The sequence below is a fragment of the Girardinichthys multiradiatus genome, chromosome 7 (assembly GCF_021462225.1).
Source record: "Girardinichthys multiradiatus isolate DD_20200921_A chromosome 7, DD_fGirMul_XY1, whole genome shotgun sequence".
Classification (NCBI taxonomy): domain Eukaryota; kingdom Metazoa; phylum Chordata; class Actinopteri; order Cyprinodontiformes; family Goodeidae; genus Girardinichthys; species Girardinichthys multiradiatus.
In genome coordinates, this window is record NC_061800.1 from 18,606,160 (window position 1) to 18,625,973 (window position 19,814).

A 19,814-nucleotide genomic window follows, 5' to 3' on the forward strand; every position below is an offset into this window, starting at 1 on the left:
AAATAAAATGTTTATTAAATCCTTTATGCTAAATTTATTGTATGCAGCCCAAAGAAGATGATGGGTAGAGACGGTGACAACAAAGCTGAACTTGAATCATTCGTAATACCTTGCAAATCGGACACAGCATGAACCCAAACGTAATGCGAGGCCCAAGCCAGCGGTTTTCAAGAACACGACGAGTGCACTGAAGGTGAAACACGTGAGTGCAGTCCAGCTGCAAACAGAACCAACAGTTAAACATTAAAAAGATCTAAATTTAACATCCGAAACAAGAGACTCTTCAAATAAAAAATAGAAAACCATACTCAAAGCTACCTGTACTGCAGGAGCAGCAGAGAGTGCCTCTGTGAAGCAGATCATACACATATCATCTGCATCCTGCTTCAGACAGCCGGCATTCTTATCGCAGCCATGCAGACACGGCAGGCAGGCCTCCTCGTTCTTGACTCCTCCACAGGGGTGTCCACAGGGATGAGTCTTACTGCAGGCCAGCTTAGCATACTCCTGAGAATCAACAGGAAAAGAGATGGTGATGCTCAGGAAATACAATACACAAAAGTTCTTGTTGGGTTTAGCATCAAGCTCTACATGGGTTAATAAATGTGTTTGAAATAGTTTATTGTGGAGAAGAAGCTAATACCGTATTTGTAATTCTCAACCAAGATCAGCATCTTTGAAACATTTTCAATAGGCTATTCATCAAAACTGTATGATGTACATTCGAAATTATATTAATAAATTATACACCTGAAATGTTTACTCAAAAAATAATTACAATTATTTATCTTCCTTAAATATAGTTTGAACTATTAAACGGTGAAAGAGAAAAAGCTTTTCAGTTAAAATTCCTATTTATATGTGTGCCCTTATATATGAGAGGGCAATATGATCATTCTACATTAAGCAGGATTAAAACCTGTTGACAATATACCAAAGTAAATTGATTTTAATTTTGTCTATAAGCAGGGAATCTTAAAAGAGCAGTAAAAGAAATCTTCCTGTTGGTTTGTGTTGATGAGTTTCCTCAGACAGAGAGCAGTGTACAAGAGCCCTGAGCCCACTGCGGTAACACCTAGTGGTAAAAAATACAACATTTCTATCAAAACTCAGTTTATGAAGCAGGAGGACAAGACTTGCTGTGAGTTTTATCAAATAACTGGAGCTATCAGAAAATATGTTTAGAACAAATGATCAACAAGTCATATAAAAACACAGAGGAAGCGAGCTAATATTAGCTTAGCAGTTCAACAGACTCCTCCTCCTGCGAAGATCTTCAGCGGACACGAGATGGTTGTTAACTGGATACTTTATTGCTGTTTGTGCCAAGTCACATAGTCCTTTAGAAATAAATGAGCCACATGTTTTAGGTGAAGTGTTGTTAGTACATTGCATAATTTAGGGTTACATGAGGTGTTTCCATTTTACAAAAAAGGAATTTGTTTTTACTCTCATAAAAACACTTTTTCCCAAAAGTATCTAAATATAGCTGACAAACTTGCAAGAACTGTCCCATTAAATTTGTTTTCTTTTCAACTGAATGACTGAAATTACACCCATATGAGTTGTTACTTCTCAGATGATATAATAACTTTCAAACCATGGAATTTAGAAAAATAAATTTGGAAAAAAGGAACAAAAATGATTTTAAAGGACCACCAAAAAGGTCCATTCTGTCAATTTCTTTCCCAGACTCAGTTTTAATTTCCTTATTTTAGTCTTAAACTAATTTTATGTTACAAGAGAGCAGTTAACCATAATGTTTTTTTACCTTTTAAATAACAATATTTTGAACTTGGCTAAACAGTCCAACATCCAGTGTAATGATTTAAAGTACCTAATTTCATTTGTATTTCCATTTGTATAAGAAAATCATTGGCAAAATTAGTAAAACAGTCAAAAATCAGTTCAAAAAATCTGTTGGCTTAAATGTTTCATTTTTTCTCTGTAAGGACGACAGGTTAAATAGAGAAAACATACGATATTCTTGGTCCTTTAGGGGAAAAAACATAATAATAATAATAATAATAAAAAAAAAAATATATATATATATATATATATATATATATATATATATATATACACACACACACAGGGGTTGGACAATGAAACTGAAACACCTGTCATTTTAGTGTGGGAGGTTTCATGGCTAAATTGGACCAGCCTGGTAGCCAGTCTTCATTGATTGCACATTGCACCAGTAAGAGCAGAGAGTTAAGGTTCAATTATCAGGTTAAGAGCACAGTTTTGCTCAAAATATTGAAATGCACACAACATTATGGGTGACATACCAGAGTTCAAAAGAGGACAAATTGTTGGTGCACGTCTTGCTGGCGCATCTGTGACCAAGACAGCAAGTCTTTGTGATGCATCAAGAGCCACGGTATCCAGGGTAATGTCAGCATACCACCAAGAAGGACGAACCACATCCAACAGGATTAACTGTGGACGCAAGAGGAAGCTGTCTGAAAGGGATGTTTGGGTTCTAACCCAGATTGTATCCAAAAAACATAAAACCATTGCTGCCCAAATCACGGCAGAATTAAATGTGCACCTCAACTCTCCTGTTTCCACCAGAACTGTCCGTCGGGAGCTCCACAGGGTCAATATACACGGCTGGGCTGCTATAGCCAAACCTTTGGTCACTCATGCCAATGCCAAACGTCGGTTTCAATGGTGCAAGGAGCGCAAATCTTGGGCTGTGGACAATGTGAAACATGTATTGTTCTCTGATGAGTCCACCTTTACTGTTTTCCCCACATCCGGGAGAGTTACGGTGTGGAGAAGCCCCAAAGAAGCGTACCATCCAGACTGTTGCATGCCCAGAGTGAAGCATGGGGGTGGATCAGTGATGGTTTGGGCTGCCATATCATGGCATTCCCTTGGTCCAATACTTGTGCTAGATGGGCGCGTCACTGCCAAGGACTACCGAACCATTCTTGAGGACCATGTGCATCCAATGGTTCAAACATTGTATGCTGAAGGCGGTGCCGTGTATCAGGATGACAATGCACCAATACACACAGCAAGACTGGTGAAAGATTGGTTTGATGAACATGAAAGTGAAGTTGAACATCTCCCATGGCCTGCACAGTCACCAGATCTAAATATTATTGAGCCACTTTGGGGTGTTTTGGAGGAGGGAGTCAGGAAACGTTTTCCTCCACCAGTGTCACGTAGTGACCTGGCCACTATCCTGCAAGAAGAATGGCTTAAAATCCCTCTGACCACTGTGCAGGACTTGTATATGTTATTCCCAAGACGAATCGATGCTGTATTGGCCGCAAAAGGAGGCCCTACACCTTACTAATAAATTATTGTGGTCTAAAACCAGGTGTTTCAGTTTTATTGTCCAACCCCTGTACTCCTTTGCCTTAAGATTTGGCTACCTGCCTGTTCCATATTCCGTTCCTCCAAGTGTTCTTTTGTACATTTTTTGTCCAACCCCCGTATGTGTGTGTATATATATATATATATATATATATATATATATATATATATATATATATATTAATAGCTTTGCCACACCTGCACTAAAAAGTATGTTGTATGTATTAAAGTAATGCTTTTTAGATTTGGTATTAAAACAAAATAAACTATCTGCATAGTTTGTGTTTTGTGGATGATTGAGTTAAGTGGATGCTCCACACCTGACAGTCTGGATCCGAGCAGACGCTCCCCACTGCAGACAGTTCGGTTCCATTTCTTGTACCACAGAACCTGCAGGCGTCTGAGCTGCTGGATGCTGGTTTACCTGCAAAAATATTTAATATGTGAGCAGGATGGAGATATAAGGCTGGGCATGCAAAGGTTGAGAACTTCTCATAGTATTTCATTAATCTTCTGAGAATGTCGGTGATCCACAGCAGCATGCTCTATGCTAAATTACCCGTGTGCTCTCTGAACTCCACCATGGCCTTCATCGTCTTTGAATCAGCAAGAGCCATGAGCCAAAATAGCTTGGTCCTACCACAACCTTCATGAAGATCAACCTTTATGGCCTCCTCTTCCTCCTTAAACACCTGAAGTGCAGAAGAACGCAAAGGTGAAAAGAACTAGCCAACAAAATGCCCACCCAGGGAAAAATCAGCTGGTAACTGGAATCATTTCTTTTCCCCATCAATGAATGACCCACATGTAAACACTACCAGGTTGCCCTGGCAACAGCAATCTTCAGTGAGGAAGATGTTACAGAGTGAAGAACACCCATAGTTAGCTATTTTTAATATCATTGAGGAGTGTAAACATGAAGTCAGAGGAAACTGTAAAACATGTTCAGATATGTGTGCGTGAAATAAATAATTACCGCTCACAGCAAAAGGACCTGAAAACTCTGCTTTAAACTGGTTCTTATTTCTTATATTGTAGTCCTTAAAGAAGAATTTTAAAGGACTAAAACCAGCCTCTGAAGGTCAAAGCTTTACAAAACCGGAGATGGGAAATTGGCCACAAAACCTTTATCAGGGCATCCCAACCGTACCTCATTAACACTGACAAAAATTTCTTGATATTAATGCAAACTTCTGAAACAAACCTGTCTCTGGTGGGAACGAGTGCGTCGGTGCAGATGGAGGAAGCGGTCGCAGTCGGTGCAAAGGTTGCCGCATATGTTACACAGGATGATAGCTGCTGTCTCGCCGTCATCGTGATTGTCACACATGGGCTGTGGGTGGGAGGGAATAAATTATTACCCTTTCAATTAGCTTCATACACTGTAGCTCTTACATCTGTTAATAAATCTCACCATCTGCTTCTGCTGTCCATCTTTACCCATCCAGCGACCAGAGGAGAGCCGGTCTACGTGATCCTGGTCAAGCACACACAATGATGCCAAGGCTAGCCACAGCTGAGGGAAAAGACGAATAAATAATTAGAGCACCATAAATAAACAGCATCTCTAATCACTGATTTAGGCTTTTTTTATGCTTTCTTACCCTTGTTGTTGCTATACAGCGAACAGGAGATCGATGCTCCTCCTCCATTTTAGTTAGTGCTATGATGGTCTCAGCGATTGCATTTTTGGTCACTCTCGACCAGGCATCTGAAAGGTGGCCCTACAAACAGTGTGCAACAGTGTCTGTGTTACTTTAATCTGTGCAGTAGTTTTAGCAACAAATCTGACATGACAGGAACATTAAACACTTACAGCTGCCATATCTTTGACCAGCTTTATGATGATCTCAGCAATCTGTGGAGGCGTGGACCCTTTCATCCACCAGTGGCTCTCACCTCTGCGGATGTAGCTGAGTACAACAGGAGAGAATGAACATGTAAACAAATTGACGCCATCAACAAACCACCTCTGACTAAAGTTATTTTTCAACTCTTTCAGAAAACAGCTCACCTGGAGTTAAAGATCATGGGCAGGGTGACGGTTGTGACGCCCTTCCCGGCAACAGTGCCGCCCGTCCCGGAGATGGTGGTGCCTTTGGCTTTCAGCTGCACAGTGAGGGCCTTTGCGATGCAGCCCAGGAACATGTCAAGGATGCAGAGCTTGTTCCAGTCACCTTTCTCCGTTGAGTGAATTATGTCACTAATGTCTGCTGGGGGCAGAGCCTTCACCCCGATAATGCTGGCAAGGCGGACCGGTGTCACCTCCGGCAGGACACGTCGAAGCAAAGATGTCACCTGAGAAGAGAAAGGTCAAAAGGTAAATGTTGATAAACTCTAAGCAATGATGGCTCAGATAGTAGGGGCCCGTCATGTAAACCAGTGGGTTGCCGGTTCGAACCACTCTGCTCCGCTTAGGCTTCATGGATCATGTGTAACTCAATGATTTAAGAGATGGAATTACAGATTACAATGAGTGTTTGTCATGATTCAACCCTTATAATTATTACTATCCAACACACAGAGCTACATGTGTTTCAAACAAGCACTTCTCCAATGTGATGTATGATGCAATTCAGTTCACCAGCAGCTGGTGGAAATTATTTCCATAAAGAAATCCCAGTGAGGACATACTTTACAGAACATTAGGATATCTAGGAATTACTTAACGGAGAACAAGAGAATTTCTGAGTTTTCAGAAAAACTGCCAGATTAGGAGCAGCGACGAAACACTAATTTGCACATCTTAGTGTGTGTTCACATTCATGCCCACCTGTCTCTGCACCCTCGGAGAAGCAGTGTGCAGGAGAGAAAACAGGTCTTGCATGAGGGTGAGCTGTTGTGCCAGATACTGGCGGCCCACGTTGGAGCCACTCAGAGCCAGGACCATGGAGAGGAGCTCAAAGCAGTAGGCGTCGGATGAGGCATCGTCGTCACTCGGTTGGGAGTTGGCGTTCTCTTTGCTGGAGATGGCATGTTCCCACTCCTCCCTTACACGTGTGGCCTCCATGCGGATTGCCTGAACAATATGTGCGCACACCTGGAAAGAAAAGGCAGCAGTTGCATTGGCTTGTGGAAGTTAAGAACCCTTTCACACTGTGTTAACTTCTTTGTGCGGAGGACTGGGGGTTACTTTTGAATGGTTTGAAAGTTTAATTTACTTGTTTCTGCAGGTTGGTTAGTTTGCTCCTGCTGAAAATTATTCCCACCATGTGCTCCTTGAGATCCGCATCAGATGGTACCTGTTTACAGAAAGACAAAATCAAAACTAATCACGAAAAATTCACTAGTGATGAGGCAGTTTTCCAGAACTGGAGTTCCACAGACCTTATCCTCTCCTTCTGGAGATGAAAGCAGATTTTTCTCCTCCTGCTCTGGAGTTGGCTCTGCATCTCCACAGATTAGTTTGCCAAAAACCTAAATGTAAACAGAAGGCTTATTCTCACGGTTTAAGCTAAATGCATTATCTGCAAATAAATAGCTACACGATTACGAGGCACGTAACAGAGCCAGATTGACTGACCTGTGAGGTGATGAGGCGGAAAACTCTCAGTGTCTCGGCTTCACAGTTTTTCTGCTGAGCCATGCTGGCTGAGATTTGACCAAGAATCTTGATGCTCTCGCCCTCTTTCCAGCCAAGTACCTTCACTTGACGAACCCTCAGAGTGTTTTCGGGGCCTTTTAGCTCCACTTTGATCACATGATAATCGCCTCCAGGAAGCTCGCACGTCACCCAGCCCATGTGACGCGAGTCAAGGTCAACCTGTGAGCAAAAAATTTTAAATGTTTTATCCCTTCTCTTTAAAATGATTAAATACAAGTTGGAAGACAGCCAAAGGAAAAATCAAAAGTCAAATCAAAAACTCTCAGTGCATATGCCATCTCCTTTATGCCTGAAACTGCTCATACCTGCTTAACTCTGCAGAGGTCCTCTATTGCTTTCCCACAAAGAAACGTTACTGATGTCACTTTGTTCTGTTTGCACAAGAAACAAAAAATAAATTCAGTGAAATAAATAATTGAATTGTAATGATAACTTCCACACACAGTCAGCCTGGTGCTTGGCCATGTTTTTTATACGACCTATTTCTGCACTATGCATTATTTTGTTGATGTGACAATTTAAGTATTTTTCACCCTTTACGATGACATTCAAAGTGAAAGATCAGTGAAAGTGCAAAGGAATGCATTATGAGATCACAGAGAGAAGCTAAAACACCAGTGATTAAAAATTATGATGTTTAAAACAAAGTGCCAAGTTTAGTTTTTCAAGTTATGTCGACACCCGATTAACCGATTAACCGATTAACCGCAGTATATGCCAAAATATTACAAAGTCATCAAAGCAAAATAATTTTTATATGTGAGATTAATTTGGTGCCAATTTAAGACTGGATAATTTGAGTTAAGGAATAAGGAATTTTGATATCATTTGGAACAGCTTGCTTACACAAAGCTGAAATCATACCTTGCTGTCAAAATCAGTGTTCCCAAACACCACATTTTTTAGCAGAGTAAAATTGATATATAAACAATATAAATAAATATAATATTTATTTAATATAAATATTTATATAATATAATAATAACCCATAAATAAAACCTGATAATGGGGTGATAAGTAACTTGTATACAAGCATTGCCAAAATAAACGTACTATCGTTATTCTGTGGTTCTCAAAGAAAGTAGAATTGACATTGAAATCACCTTTATGTTACTGAAGTTGTTAGTTAAAAGGATACAATCTCTGGAGCATTATAAAGGATTTGTTTGCCTTAATTGTTCCCGAACAAAAAAAATAAAATCAGTAGCAGTAGACCACGAAAAATATTTTTTTACAAAGATGGACCGATGGGACTGACAAACAAGTGAGTTCTTAAAGAAAGAGGGGATGTGTTGTCTGACTCATCTTTTTAGAGGATAACAGAAAAATCTAGAAACTCCAAAGGGACAAACTTGTTGTCGTACCCAAATGGTGGCTCATAATTAAAGGCTTATGCTTGTATTTGAAGGACCATTTTGTCTCTAAAAAGGACGTTACTGAAGGGCAGGAAGCTCATTGTAAATAAAAATCAGAGAGTTTAACTCCAGTTGAGCTGAAGAGTGAACCCCTAGTGTTCCAATCACCAGCTAACGCACCAATTCCCCGACAGATATTATTTTTTATTAAACACAACAGAACATCAGTATGCTTTTATGCCTAGTTTGTTGTCGCTCCTTACCCCGATGTCTCTGGAGTTGTCCACATGAACAGAAACCTTGGTGGCATTTATGCCTTTCACACAGCTAAAGGTTATGCTTTTGGTCTTGTTTTTGTCCTCATCTCCAGACTCCCAGAAGGTCTCAGTGGAGCCATCTGTTAGGCTGCCGATCATGGCGGGCCGACTGGATGTCTTAATGTCTACTACACTGGTCAGGTCCTTCAAGCAGGTTACCAGGCAGAGATCCTATAAAACACAGATTATTACATGGTTTATGCACAGCAGATAAGCAGCAGTATGATCTAGAGCTGACTGTGCTCTTACCTGGCTCATTGCTTCATAGCCCGACTGCACACTGATGTTGAAGCTCTCCTCGCTGTCTCCATCGTCTGACTTGGACAGGATGTTGTTGATGTGATGGAAAACATTGCTCTGATGGAGGAACTGGTGGTCAGACTGCTTGAACTTGAGACTCCAGCACCTAAAGCAATGGGACACAGTCAATGAAACGTAATGTTTATGTGTCTAAGATCAAAAGGTAATTTGCAACATCAACCAACTTATTTCCACTACAGTGGCATTCCTGAACCAGATATTTACCTCAGTGCCATCTGCTGTAGAGCACTGCCACTAGGAAGGGACATCATGAGGTCAGAGATTGTTTGAAGAAGGCGGTGGAAAGTGTGGGGGAGAGGATGAGCTGCCTCCCCAGCAATCACAATGTCTGACAGAGGGTGTTCACATACACCAAGGTCTCTTTCCTGTGTAGTTATGGAGATCTTCATGATTAGAAAAAGTGACAGATAAAAAGAAAGGCTACATGGCACCCAAATGTAAGCCACTCTTACCTGTTCTAAATTTTCTTTGTTGCCCCTATTCTCCTCATCTTCTTCATCCTCTGGCTCACAGGGTGATGGAGTGAGAGATGCTACAAAATGCCAGAGAATGTCGTGCAGAGAAGTGGTCTGGATCACATTGCAAAGCAGCCAGTTGAATGCCTGACAGGAACAATGAAAAAGAAATTGATTAGCACAACATCTGACTGAGCTCTGAAAAATACAGCTTTTGCAGACACAACATAAGTACCTCCATAGCAAACACCCTGCAGGCAGACTTTCTCAGAGCGTGCTTCATCGCCACCTCCAGGCCTTCAAGGTCATGGTGCTGAATAACAAAAGCCAAAACAGGCCACTGGAAATTCCTCTCCCCTTTACTGAGCGAGCCGTGAGCCGAAATGAGACGGGACAGCTCAGGAGACGGGTGGCGTAACAGAGACGAGCCTACTTCTATGTGCAAAATAGAGCAGTTTGTGTTAAACCAATGCTACAACTCACTCTAAGCAATACAAATCACTTTCATGTTAATCTACCTGCGTCACCACTATGAACCCTCCGTCTGGGCACAGCTTTGACACGGGCTGGAGAGGGTGAGTGTTGCTTGTCATACTCTGATGCTACAACGGAGTACGACCTCTGGAAAACTGTGCGCTTTGCAGTGTCACTGTCTGTAATTGGACTGGTTTCAAGACTAAAACCAGATCAAAACAAACGGAGCATAAAGTTTGGTTAAAATATCACGATACATTAATTTAAGCTAGTTCTGTTCAGGTTCATATCGGCTAATTAATCAAGACAGAGCTGGAGAAATGTACAGAAGCCAAGAGATTTTAACCAATTCAGTCCCTTGCAAAAACTATTTATGCCCATTGAACTTTTTCCACATATACCCTGCAACAATACTTTGTAGAACCAGTTGCTATTAAAGGTGCAAATCTTTTCTGGTATGTCTCTAAAAGCTTTGCACATCTAGAGTTTTTTATCATACTCTTTTCTGCCAAACAGCTCAAGCTCAGTTAGACATAGAGAGCATCTGTGAACATCAATTTTCAAATCTGGCCGCTCAAGTGGATTTGCATCTGGACTTTGACTGGGCCATTCGAACACATAAATTGGATTTGATCTAAATCATTTCAACGTATCTCTGGAAGTATGTATAGGAACACTGTCGTGCTGGAACAGGGAACCTCCGCTTCATTCATCCCATCAGCTCTGACCAGCTTCCATGTCCCTGCCGATACGTTTCACCATGTGTGTTTAGAGTGATGTGCAATTTAAGCCACAAAAGTTCAATTTTAGTTTAATTTGACCAGGACACGTTCTTTTGCTATTTATTTTGCTGCTTTTACACTGAATGTCCCCACTTTGGGGAAATAAAGGATATGTCTATTTAACATTTTAGCAAACTACAAATGGAACTTCTTATGGCTTTCTTTCAATAACTGGTTTCCTGTTGATTTTCTCCCATAAAGGCCAGCCCTGTGTGGTCCAGGACTGAGCTGTATGCAATGGAGTTATGCAATTCTCTGTCCAATTTCAGGGGATTGATTGTTATTTTATAGTTCAACTCTGCTTTATACTTCTCCACAACTTTGTTCTCTGCCGTGTCTGATGTGCTGTTTGTTCAGCAATGCTCTCTAACAAACCTCTGAGGCCTTCACAGAAAAACAGGATTCATACTGAGATTAAATTACAACCAGGGGACTATTTACTAACTAGGGGACATCTGAAGGCATCTGGTTAGCCTGCATCTTGCTTAAGGTTATAAGATTAGAAGGGACTGCACGCGACTCCTTTTAGATATTTCTTTTAAAATTAAGATAAAATTAAAGAAAGGTGAAATCGTCATTTTTAAAATGCTTCTGGTTGTTGTGGGACAATGTGAACAAGTTAATAAGGTATGAGTATTTCTGAAAGGCACTGTATATGGTCACTGTATGATATGTTACAGTTAAAACAACTGAAATATATACATTTTGGAGTGAATAAAAAGAATACCTAGGGGGCATGGACTTCATATTACTCTCTGGCTCCTCAAACACGTTGGGACAAGCATCTGGTGTGACGGAAATGTAGGGCGCGGGAACAGATGTTGACCGCAGATACCTCATCTCATCCTGGAAAAGGTTGTCATCTTGGTAAGCTCCAAAGTTCTCAGTGTGTTGTCTGAAACAAAAGACAAAAAAACCCAAAACAAAGTAAATCATCTACTCACAACATTATTAAAATCCTAATTACTATTCTGTTTTTGACAGAATGGAGATAAAGTGGCTTATAACTACCTCGCTAGAGTTTGTAGGTAAAGGCAGCCCATTTTATTGGGGAGTTCCTCTGACACTCCCTCCTTTAGGCTGGGGAGCAGCTGCGAGTGAAGGGGTCGGGGAGGATGGTGGCACAACATGCTGGGCTCAGCTGCACTGCTGAGGGATAGCAGGAACAATGCGTTGGCTCGGATCACCTGGTGGGCCTCCATGGTAGGTAGAGCTCTCGGGGTCTTCACCTGCAGAGGCTTCTTCCTTGACTGTTTCACCTGTAACGTTATGTTGATTACATTAGTTTAGATAATAAATATTTGTCATAGAAGCAAAAAAACAAGAGACGACAGTTCAAGCACATAGACTTTGCAGAGGTCTGCTACCTTCTCCCTGGCCGCGGTCTGCTTCTCTCTGAGGTATTTCTCTCGACAGCGATCACACACCAGATACCAGGTGCTGCCTCCTATGCCTCCATCTCCACAATTTCCAGCCCAGCCTCCACAGAAATGACCGATACTGTTGTAGCCCTGGCCTCCCGCATAACGACCACAGCCTGCCATAAAAAAAGCAGCCTGTTCGAAAACAGATCAGGTTTACGGTATATATGGAAAAAGACTTTGTCACTCTCACCTGGATGAGCCTGTCTCATGTGGTAGGTGACAGGGTAAGGATGAGACTCCCCACACAGCTCACAGATTGTGTCTTTCTCCGGTCCTCCCATGGCGAGCTGAGCCATCTCTCCGAACAGATTTCCTCTTGGTCGTACCTCCGCCTTCTCCCTTTTTTTCTTCTCCTTCTTTGACTTTTTGCTGTCCTTTTCATGCTCCTTCTTCTTTAAGATAGCACTGGACCCCGGGCTGGGAAAGATCATGTTCTGGGTGGCTGCTTTGATGGTGGCCATCGAAATGTCCTCCCAGAACGCTACTAAATGCTGCAAGGTTAATGGCAAGACTGACTTTGGCCTCAAGCAGGGATGAGAGGTCATCTCATAGGATGCGGTCTCTCCTTTTCCGTCCTCGCACTTCTCTGGGAGTGGAGGCTCCTTCAGCATGGATAATACTTTGTTTTTGTTGATGCTGCCCATTTTGGAGATGTCTGGACCATGGGGAGCGATATTAAACATGTTGAGTGCAGAAGAAATCTCCAAGGAGTGCCGATTTTTTAACTTGCTCTCTTTCTCCTCAGGCCCCTGTCCTCCCATGGAGTTACGAATGGGGGCTTGCTCTTTGGTTAAGTCAGGGTTAAACTTAAGGAAGGACGAACAGGCCATGGCGTCATGGACGATACCCTCATGCCAAAGGAAAGCAGCAAAAACCGCACGAGCACATTCAGACACTGAGGGCGACATGGCCTGTTTGACGGGCTCTGTGACTCTCGACGTACTCTCGGCTTTGAACAGCGGTCCAGATTTGTCTTTCTTGGGACGCGTGTGTCGGCTGGAAGTTTTGCGGCTGACTTTGGGTGACGAGCGGCTCTCTAGTTCCTCTTTGACGGGAGCTTTGCCGATGCTGAAGTGGACTTTACACGAGCCTTCTTCCGAATTACGGAGTTCCACGTTCTCATCGTTGATGTCCTCGTTGGAGAGGAGAGCGCTAGAGGTGCAGACCTCCACTACCTCACTGTGCAGGTTCTCCTGGGTCACATGTGGAGATGGAGCACGGTTTTCTGCATTACTGATCACTTCTTTATTGGGATCTTTAGGAGACAGTTTAGATTTAGGAGAGGTAGATCTGCCTCTCAGCGGTTCTGTAAGGGGAATCTTTTTTTTTCTAAGTGTGTCTGGATCAAGAGTGTAGGAGTCCGACTTAGATCTCTCTCTGGGGGGATCGAGTTTGGCTTTAGAAGAAGGGCTGACTTTGGGGGGGAGGTTTTTGTCATGGTTGCTTGAAGAAGAGAGCTGGGATAAGGTGCTTGAGGGACTTGATCGGCCCGATGAGGATACACCTTTTTGTTTGGGAGAAGAGGAGCGAGAGCCCGGATTTGGGGACTCGGCCCGATTTCCAGAAGTTCTACCATCTGCCTTTAGTGCCTGTAGAGTGTTATGGTTGGGTGAGTGGGAGCGGCTGTGAGATTCGCTCCTCAGCTTGGCCGTGTCTGACCGCAAGATGAGGGCTTCGCTGGCCGAGAGTCCACCCTCGCTGGTTTTTACCCGGACCTGCTCAGCGGAGCGGCTTCCTCGACTCTCCAGTTTAGGCGAGCGATTCTCCTGACGCTGCTTGCTGGCTTGGGACATGGATCGCGCACCGGACATCAGATTCCCTCGCTCACCTAAACATTGGTGATTCAAACACAGATGCACCATAAAACACCGCAGGATCAATGCTGAGAGTGACAAAAGGTCTAAAAAAAAACACCAACACCAAAAAACACTGTAAAGTTATGTAGAAAGAAACAATGAAAAGAGAAATAAAGCCTTAAAGATGAAAGATGTTAAACCTTGAGATAAGTAATTATTGTTAAAAACTATTTGTAGTACATTCTTTTTAATCAGACAACTAATGTGATGAATGAGGAAAGCTAGTGGACCATGAAAGCACTGATGAAAGATGGTTTCCAACCCAATTTTGCTCTGCATCAGTGGATATAGAGATCTTGGCAAATGTATTGGCACCTAAAAACCCCAAAATAAATATATCTTTTATAGCAGTAGCATAATCTCAAACTGATTCTTTTTTTATATACAAAGATAACCCCCAATGTAAACCAGTGGCGATTGCTCTAAGACTGTAAGGGAAGCTCAGCTTCCCCTAAAATGTCAAAAAATAAGTGATCAAATATATACTGTTGTGTGTACATGTCATTGACTAAATATGCGCTACAACGCGCTCAACTTTTGTTCAGAATCAGCTTCTTATCACTGGTAACGATGCGGCTTTCCTCTCACTCATTCCCGCAGCTTCACAGTGCTTTAAACAGTGAGTTCAATAGCGAAGCAAAAATGCTGGGCTTTGTCCCGCCCATCGGACGCTCAGCGTCTTTGGGGGTCTATGGGGCAGTGGGCTGGCCTCAGCTGGCCCGGACGCTCAGCTTCTGCATGATGATTGGATGATCTGTCTGAGGCTGAATCCCTTTATAATTGACAGCAAAATGAGAGAATCAGCGATCTTGAAATTGAGCTTCCCCTCCTTGAAAGACCAGCATCCGCCACTGATGTAAACATATATATTCTGTTGGAGAAAATCCAGTGTTAAGAAATAATTTTTTTCTACAAGAAAAAACAAAATGCTGATCTTAATTGGTAATCAATGACTTTCTGTTACCCCTGGGACACAAATAGGACACAGAGACTCATTTCTGGCCACTGTGCACTAGGCTAGACAGAACTCATGTTTATTTTGCCACTGCACACTGAATAGGATGCTACGGTGGGGTTAAAAAAAAATCTCCAAAGATTGCATATATAGAATTGCAGCAAAGGGAAGGGATCTTGGGTTTAAAAAGTCGCCATAGCAAATATTAGACACTATCCATTCGCAAACTGACTGTTTTTGTCCTATCATCGCAAATGTATCCTATTGGCAACAGAGGTACCAATAACTGTACCACTGGGGATTTTGTAAAAAACAAGCCCCCAGTGAATAAATGGACTCAAATTAAACAGTTGGATAGTTCAACATTTTTCAGTCTGAGATTATGCTGCTGCAATTAAAGATGAACTCATTTTAAAGCTTTTGATACGTCTTTACCAGAGGGGCAAACAAATCTGTCCACATTTGTCGCTTTTGAATTGAACAAAATTCAGGCAACTAATATTGTCAAATAAAGCATTTAAATTGTTTTTTACTTCTACTTAAGACCTGAGCCTGAGAGTAATCATTAGACCAAGATGCCAAAACCGGTGAATCATAAAAAGCTCCTAATTCACTTTGAAGAGGAGGTTTTTCTGGAGTTCATACCCAACCCTCTGTTGAGTCTGAGGGGAGCATGCATTTTGTAATTACCCACCCTTTTGCCTTAGAGCGAGAGATGAGAGAGCACTACCATGACCAGCCACCGACACACTGCTTTTGTGCACACGCTCATGAGAAGCAAGGTTGCGAGATGAACCATCTACAGCAGGAAACAGTGGAGCAGGTAAACAAGCCAGACATGAAATGCCAGACCGAAAGAAAAGAAGGGAGGAGGAACAGACAGAGAGAAAGAAGGAACAAAGAGGAAGGCAATGGGGTCAAATCATGAGGGCGAACAAGGAAAAGAACAGCACACAAATCAATGGGAAGATATAGATGGCACGTGAGGAAACGGACACTTATAAAAGGTCAATGAAGTCACAGAGGCCTGTGGGTATCATAAAAAAACTTGTTTTTAACTGAAAAAAAAAACATTAAGTGATGCAGAACACCATAAAGAAAGCTTTATTTTAAATATCAATAGTTGTTTAACCTATAAGACAGGTTTAAAGAATTAAGCCATTTTCAGTAGTCAAGAACCTGATGTCCACTCATCTACAGAAAAAAAGTTACACCAAAAGCAAGACGTTAATAAAGGCTGAGGAAAAAGTTATATATTAAACTCTGAACTGAAAATAAATATATTTCTCTCCAAGACATTTGATTATTGTTAAAATCTGTGTACAGAACTTGACAATAACAGTAATGAGACAATTTTCAGCTATTCCAGATAATCAGTGAAGGTTGCACATGTATCTTTTAAGTGTATTTTTACCAGCTTTGTAAATAAATAAAAAATAAAAATACTGACATTGTTTAAGTACCAACAAACATTAAAATCTTTCATCTGGATGAAAAACCTTTGCTGATTTAGGGTCGTCTTCATTAAGTGAAAACGTCAATCATGAAGATCTGCGACTGACCGTATAGATAAGCTACTATAATATTGTATAAGAACAAAACCTTGGCCAATCACCTGTCAAGCTGGTCTTCCCAACATTAATATCTTGTCCCCTGATAAGCACGCAGTGCAATCCATGTTTAAATTAGAGCAGCACCAGTCAGGCTAATTCTGGCTGATTCTGATTTCTGGTGTTCTTTGAGATCTGATATGCTGATTTGAATTTTGACAAATTCAGATTTTTGAAACAAATAAAACAAAATGTGGTGCCGGTTGTTTGATCAATGTTGTCTTCCGAATCCAAAATAAAATCAGGGAACCATTACTATATCCCTATTTAGGTATCAAAACATGTATTTCATAACCTTTACATGCTTTTCATAAACTCCAAAAGGTTTGTCTGTTTATCGAACAAAAACTGTGATGGTTCTTCATTTTGAGATGATCAAGAAAAATTGTCAGGCTTAGATCTCTGGCCAATTGATTATTAAATCCTCACATTAAACTTGTCTATGTTTTCCTGACACCCACAGGACTCTGCAGACACACAACACAGAACCAAGAAGAAGACAGACAGCAGCTATGCTGAAAATAGATCGACATGTGCAAAGAATATTACATAGGCTGAACCCTCCAGGGAACCTTAGCTGATTTTGTCTTTCACATTGTTGCACTTTTTTCATCTGAATTATCAAGCTGGCATCCAAACCTGGCACATATTTTATATGTACCTATGACATAACTGATCTTTAATCAATATTCCTAAGATCTTCATGTTCAGATAAAAGCCTCGGGCTGGTTGAGGTGAAAAATGAAACACGAAACGTAGAGCTAAATCTTAAGCAGCAATAAAAAAACATGAAGAAGACGGAGACGACGAACAATCGGGCAAGCACAGCAAAAAGAAATCAAAGCAACTCAGCCTCTCATGTGAGCACATAGCAAAAATATCCACTTTACCAAGATTTAAAGTCTAAATATTTCAGCTGGAAATCTTGTTTTGTTGTCAGTGTATTTTTTTTTTTAATTCTAACCATTTATTTCTATTGAAAACAAGATTTCAGCATTGAACATTAGACACGTGAGCTTGTTAAAGATATTTCTGAACTATGGAGCAGTAGCGTTATTTATGTGTCACTTATCACCCCTCTTCACCACATGGAATATTTAACATGAAGGAATAAATCAAGAAAACAAAAACATTCCAAGGTTAGAAGATCAACACCTGTGTGAGCAAGTGCTGTCAGAAAGCAGGACAGACTTACTCAGAAGCTGTGGTTGTGGCTGAGACACTTGGGAGGGGGACTGTCCAAACACAAATGGGCTGTGGACAAGGGAGGAGGAGGAGGAGGAGGAGGAGGAAGAGGAAGAGGAGGGAGGTTGGGCGGCTTGATCAAATACGGAGGAGGAGGGAGCTGCTGAGAGGAAGGGCCCAGACTGAATGGAATTCAATATGGCACTTAACCGGTCACCTGCAAATATGAACACAGAGGAAGTGGAGAAACTACAGCTTATACTCAGGTTTGAGGAAGGGGGAATAAGGGTGATTTTGTTCATTTTCTGCCAATCATTAAGTTATCTCCCACAGAACACCAGATTTACAAAACAGGAGGAGCCCAAATGGACATACAGCTTCCTGACTTGCAACCAGAGATACTTTCATTAAAAACGTAAAATTTAAAAGACATTCTAAATTAATTACAAACTACATTGCATTTAACTCCTCAAACTGCATCAGGAAGCAAATAGCTTGATTTATGTAAGTAAAAAATATCTTTCCATGAGAAGAAAATCTCAACTTCTCTTCTGTTTAGTTCATCTATCAAGTCAGTTAAATTTATTTTTATCGTCACAACAGAGGCCATCTTCTACAACTAATCAGATAAGGTAAGCATTTATATTCACCATTCAGGACAGTTCGATCTAGCTCTTTTTAATTTATTCAAATTACAATCCAGTTTTAATGCAATGTAGTCGAAATTTAACTAATTATAAAGCGCTAATTCATAAAATCAGACGATGGAGTTCAGGGGGTCAGGCCAGGGCAACCTCCAGGAGTCAGGCCTCACAGCATGCTCACTAGCAAATGCAGGGTGGTGGGGCGTAGACCACTGGTGTTTGGCTCAGCTCAGCCCAAAGAAGCTATAAGAGGCCACCTTCTGTTTACCCAACCTCCGTGGGGAGGAACTTGGAGATCAGGTGCAGTGTGAGCTGGCTGTCAGGTGAGCCATAATGTGGCTTTTAGGACATTGACTGTTGGCACTGGCAACAAGAGAGTCAAAAATGGTGTGTGAGGGGGTGCTTTGCCAACTAGATATAGCTGGACTCACCATGACACATAGCTTGGACTCTGGGACAAAACTTCTGGAGATGGGGTGGACTCTCTTCGTCTCTCGAGTTGTCCAGGGAGAGAGTCATCAGGTGGGTGTGGGGATAATCACAATCAGTTTATTTCATGTTCTGGGTGTTAGGGAAATGGAATACAAATGGTCCATATTCAGGAACTTCATAGCAGATACTAGGAGCTGTAGCTACAAGGTCAAAGGTTGCCTGTATAGGCGGCAACCTGAAGAGCTGTTGGTGGAAACAAGAAGTGATGAAAGCAGCCAAAAACTAGGGTGTTGGAGTAATACGGACACAATGTAGAGGAACACCTTCAAGTGGTCTAAATTATCTTTTGGAAAATCTTTCGCTCCTCAAAACAGAGACCATGTTAGGCTGCTGTGATGATCTCTTCAGTCACTATCTCCTCCATGGTGGAGGAAGATTCTGAAGAGTCAAGAGAAGACGGGTCCATCACCCTTAGAGGTCGCTGAGGTGGTCAAAAATTCCATTTCACGTGTTTTCGGTATGCAGTCCCAACCCATGTCCCCCGTTTCATCCTTTCAGGGTTCCAACAAGAATAGGCAAGGCCAGGGATGCTCATAGAGGTTCTCCAGTAAGAGATGTGTTCAACTTCTTAGCATAAAGTCAATCCTTGTTTCTAGTGCAGGTTGGACTCTACCTGAGCTGCCCCTTCTCAGTGATCCTGTTTATGGTGTTTACGGACAGAATCTCAATGGATAGTCGTGGGGAGGAGAGATGATGTGGTTCTGTTGGCATCTTCAACCCATGACCTTACAGAAGACTGTCACGCAGCTTGGATGAGAGTTAGTTACTTAGTCTGACGCAGTTGTTCTAAACTAAAAAAAAAAAGTGAACTGCTCTCTCAGTCAGAGTGCAGTCTCTGCCTCAAGCAGAAGAACTTAGTTTGTGCCTCATCTGTAGTAATGTGGGCAGATAATGTGATGAAACAGTATGAGTCAAAATGGTCTTAATTTACTTGTCCATCAACATTCCAACCCTGACGTATGGTCAATGAGATACGGATGACCAAACGACGGACATTCCAGATACAAGCG

At 41.7% G+C, this 19,814-nt stretch overlaps 1 protein-coding gene across 11 annotated transcripts in view; it reads right to left on the minus strand.

The window, feature by feature from the left end:
- The window catches only part of mycbp2 (MYC binding protein 2), a 79,771-nt gene that overhangs the window by 3,082 nt on the left and 56,875 nt on the right, over positions 1–19,814 (minus strand). For 9 of the 11 annotated variants that reach the window (XM_047369726.1, XM_047369727.1, XM_047369728.1 and 6 more), the window contains 25 exons: positions 17,679–17,885; positions 12,253–13,890; positions 12,006–12,175; positions 11,650–11,897; positions 11,366–11,533; positions 9,901–10,058; positions 9,618–9,817; positions 9,380–9,529; positions 9,132–9,292; positions 8,856–9,012; positions 8,553–8,777; positions 7,240–7,305; positions 6,854–7,093; positions 6,658–6,747; positions 6,492–6,572; positions 6,104–6,370; positions 5,345–5,628; positions 5,147–5,243; positions 4,935–5,054; positions 4,745–4,846; positions 4,535–4,663; positions 3,890–4,022; positions 3,651–3,754; positions 319–507; positions 110–217 (listed from right to left, as the gene is read on the minus strand). In XM_047369726.1, the coding sequence (XP_047225682.1) occupies positions 110–217; positions 319–507; positions 3,651–3,754; positions 3,890–4,022; positions 4,535–4,663; positions 4,745–4,846; positions 4,935–5,054; positions 5,147–5,243; positions 5,345–5,628; positions 6,104–6,370; positions 6,492–6,572; positions 6,658–6,747; positions 6,854–7,093; positions 7,240–7,305; positions 8,553–8,777; positions 8,856–9,012; positions 9,132–9,292; positions 9,380–9,529; positions 9,618–9,817; positions 9,901–10,058; positions 11,366–11,533; positions 11,650–11,897; positions 12,006–12,175; positions 12,253–13,890; positions 17,679–17,885 (5,492 nt within the window). The remainder of the gene's footprint in view (positions 1–109; positions 218–318; positions 508–3,650; positions 3,755–3,889; positions 4,023–4,534; positions 4,664–4,744; positions 4,847–4,934; positions 5,055–5,146; positions 5,244–5,344; positions 5,629–6,103; positions 6,371–6,491; positions 6,573–6,657; positions 6,748–6,853; positions 7,094–7,239; positions 7,306–8,552; positions 8,778–8,855; positions 9,013–9,131; positions 9,293–9,379; positions 9,530–9,617; positions 9,818–9,900; positions 10,059–11,365; positions 11,534–11,649; positions 11,898–12,005; positions 12,176–12,252; positions 13,891–17,678; positions 17,886–19,814) is intronic. The other 2 variants (XM_047369737.1, XM_047369731.1) reach the window with 1 other exon arrangement.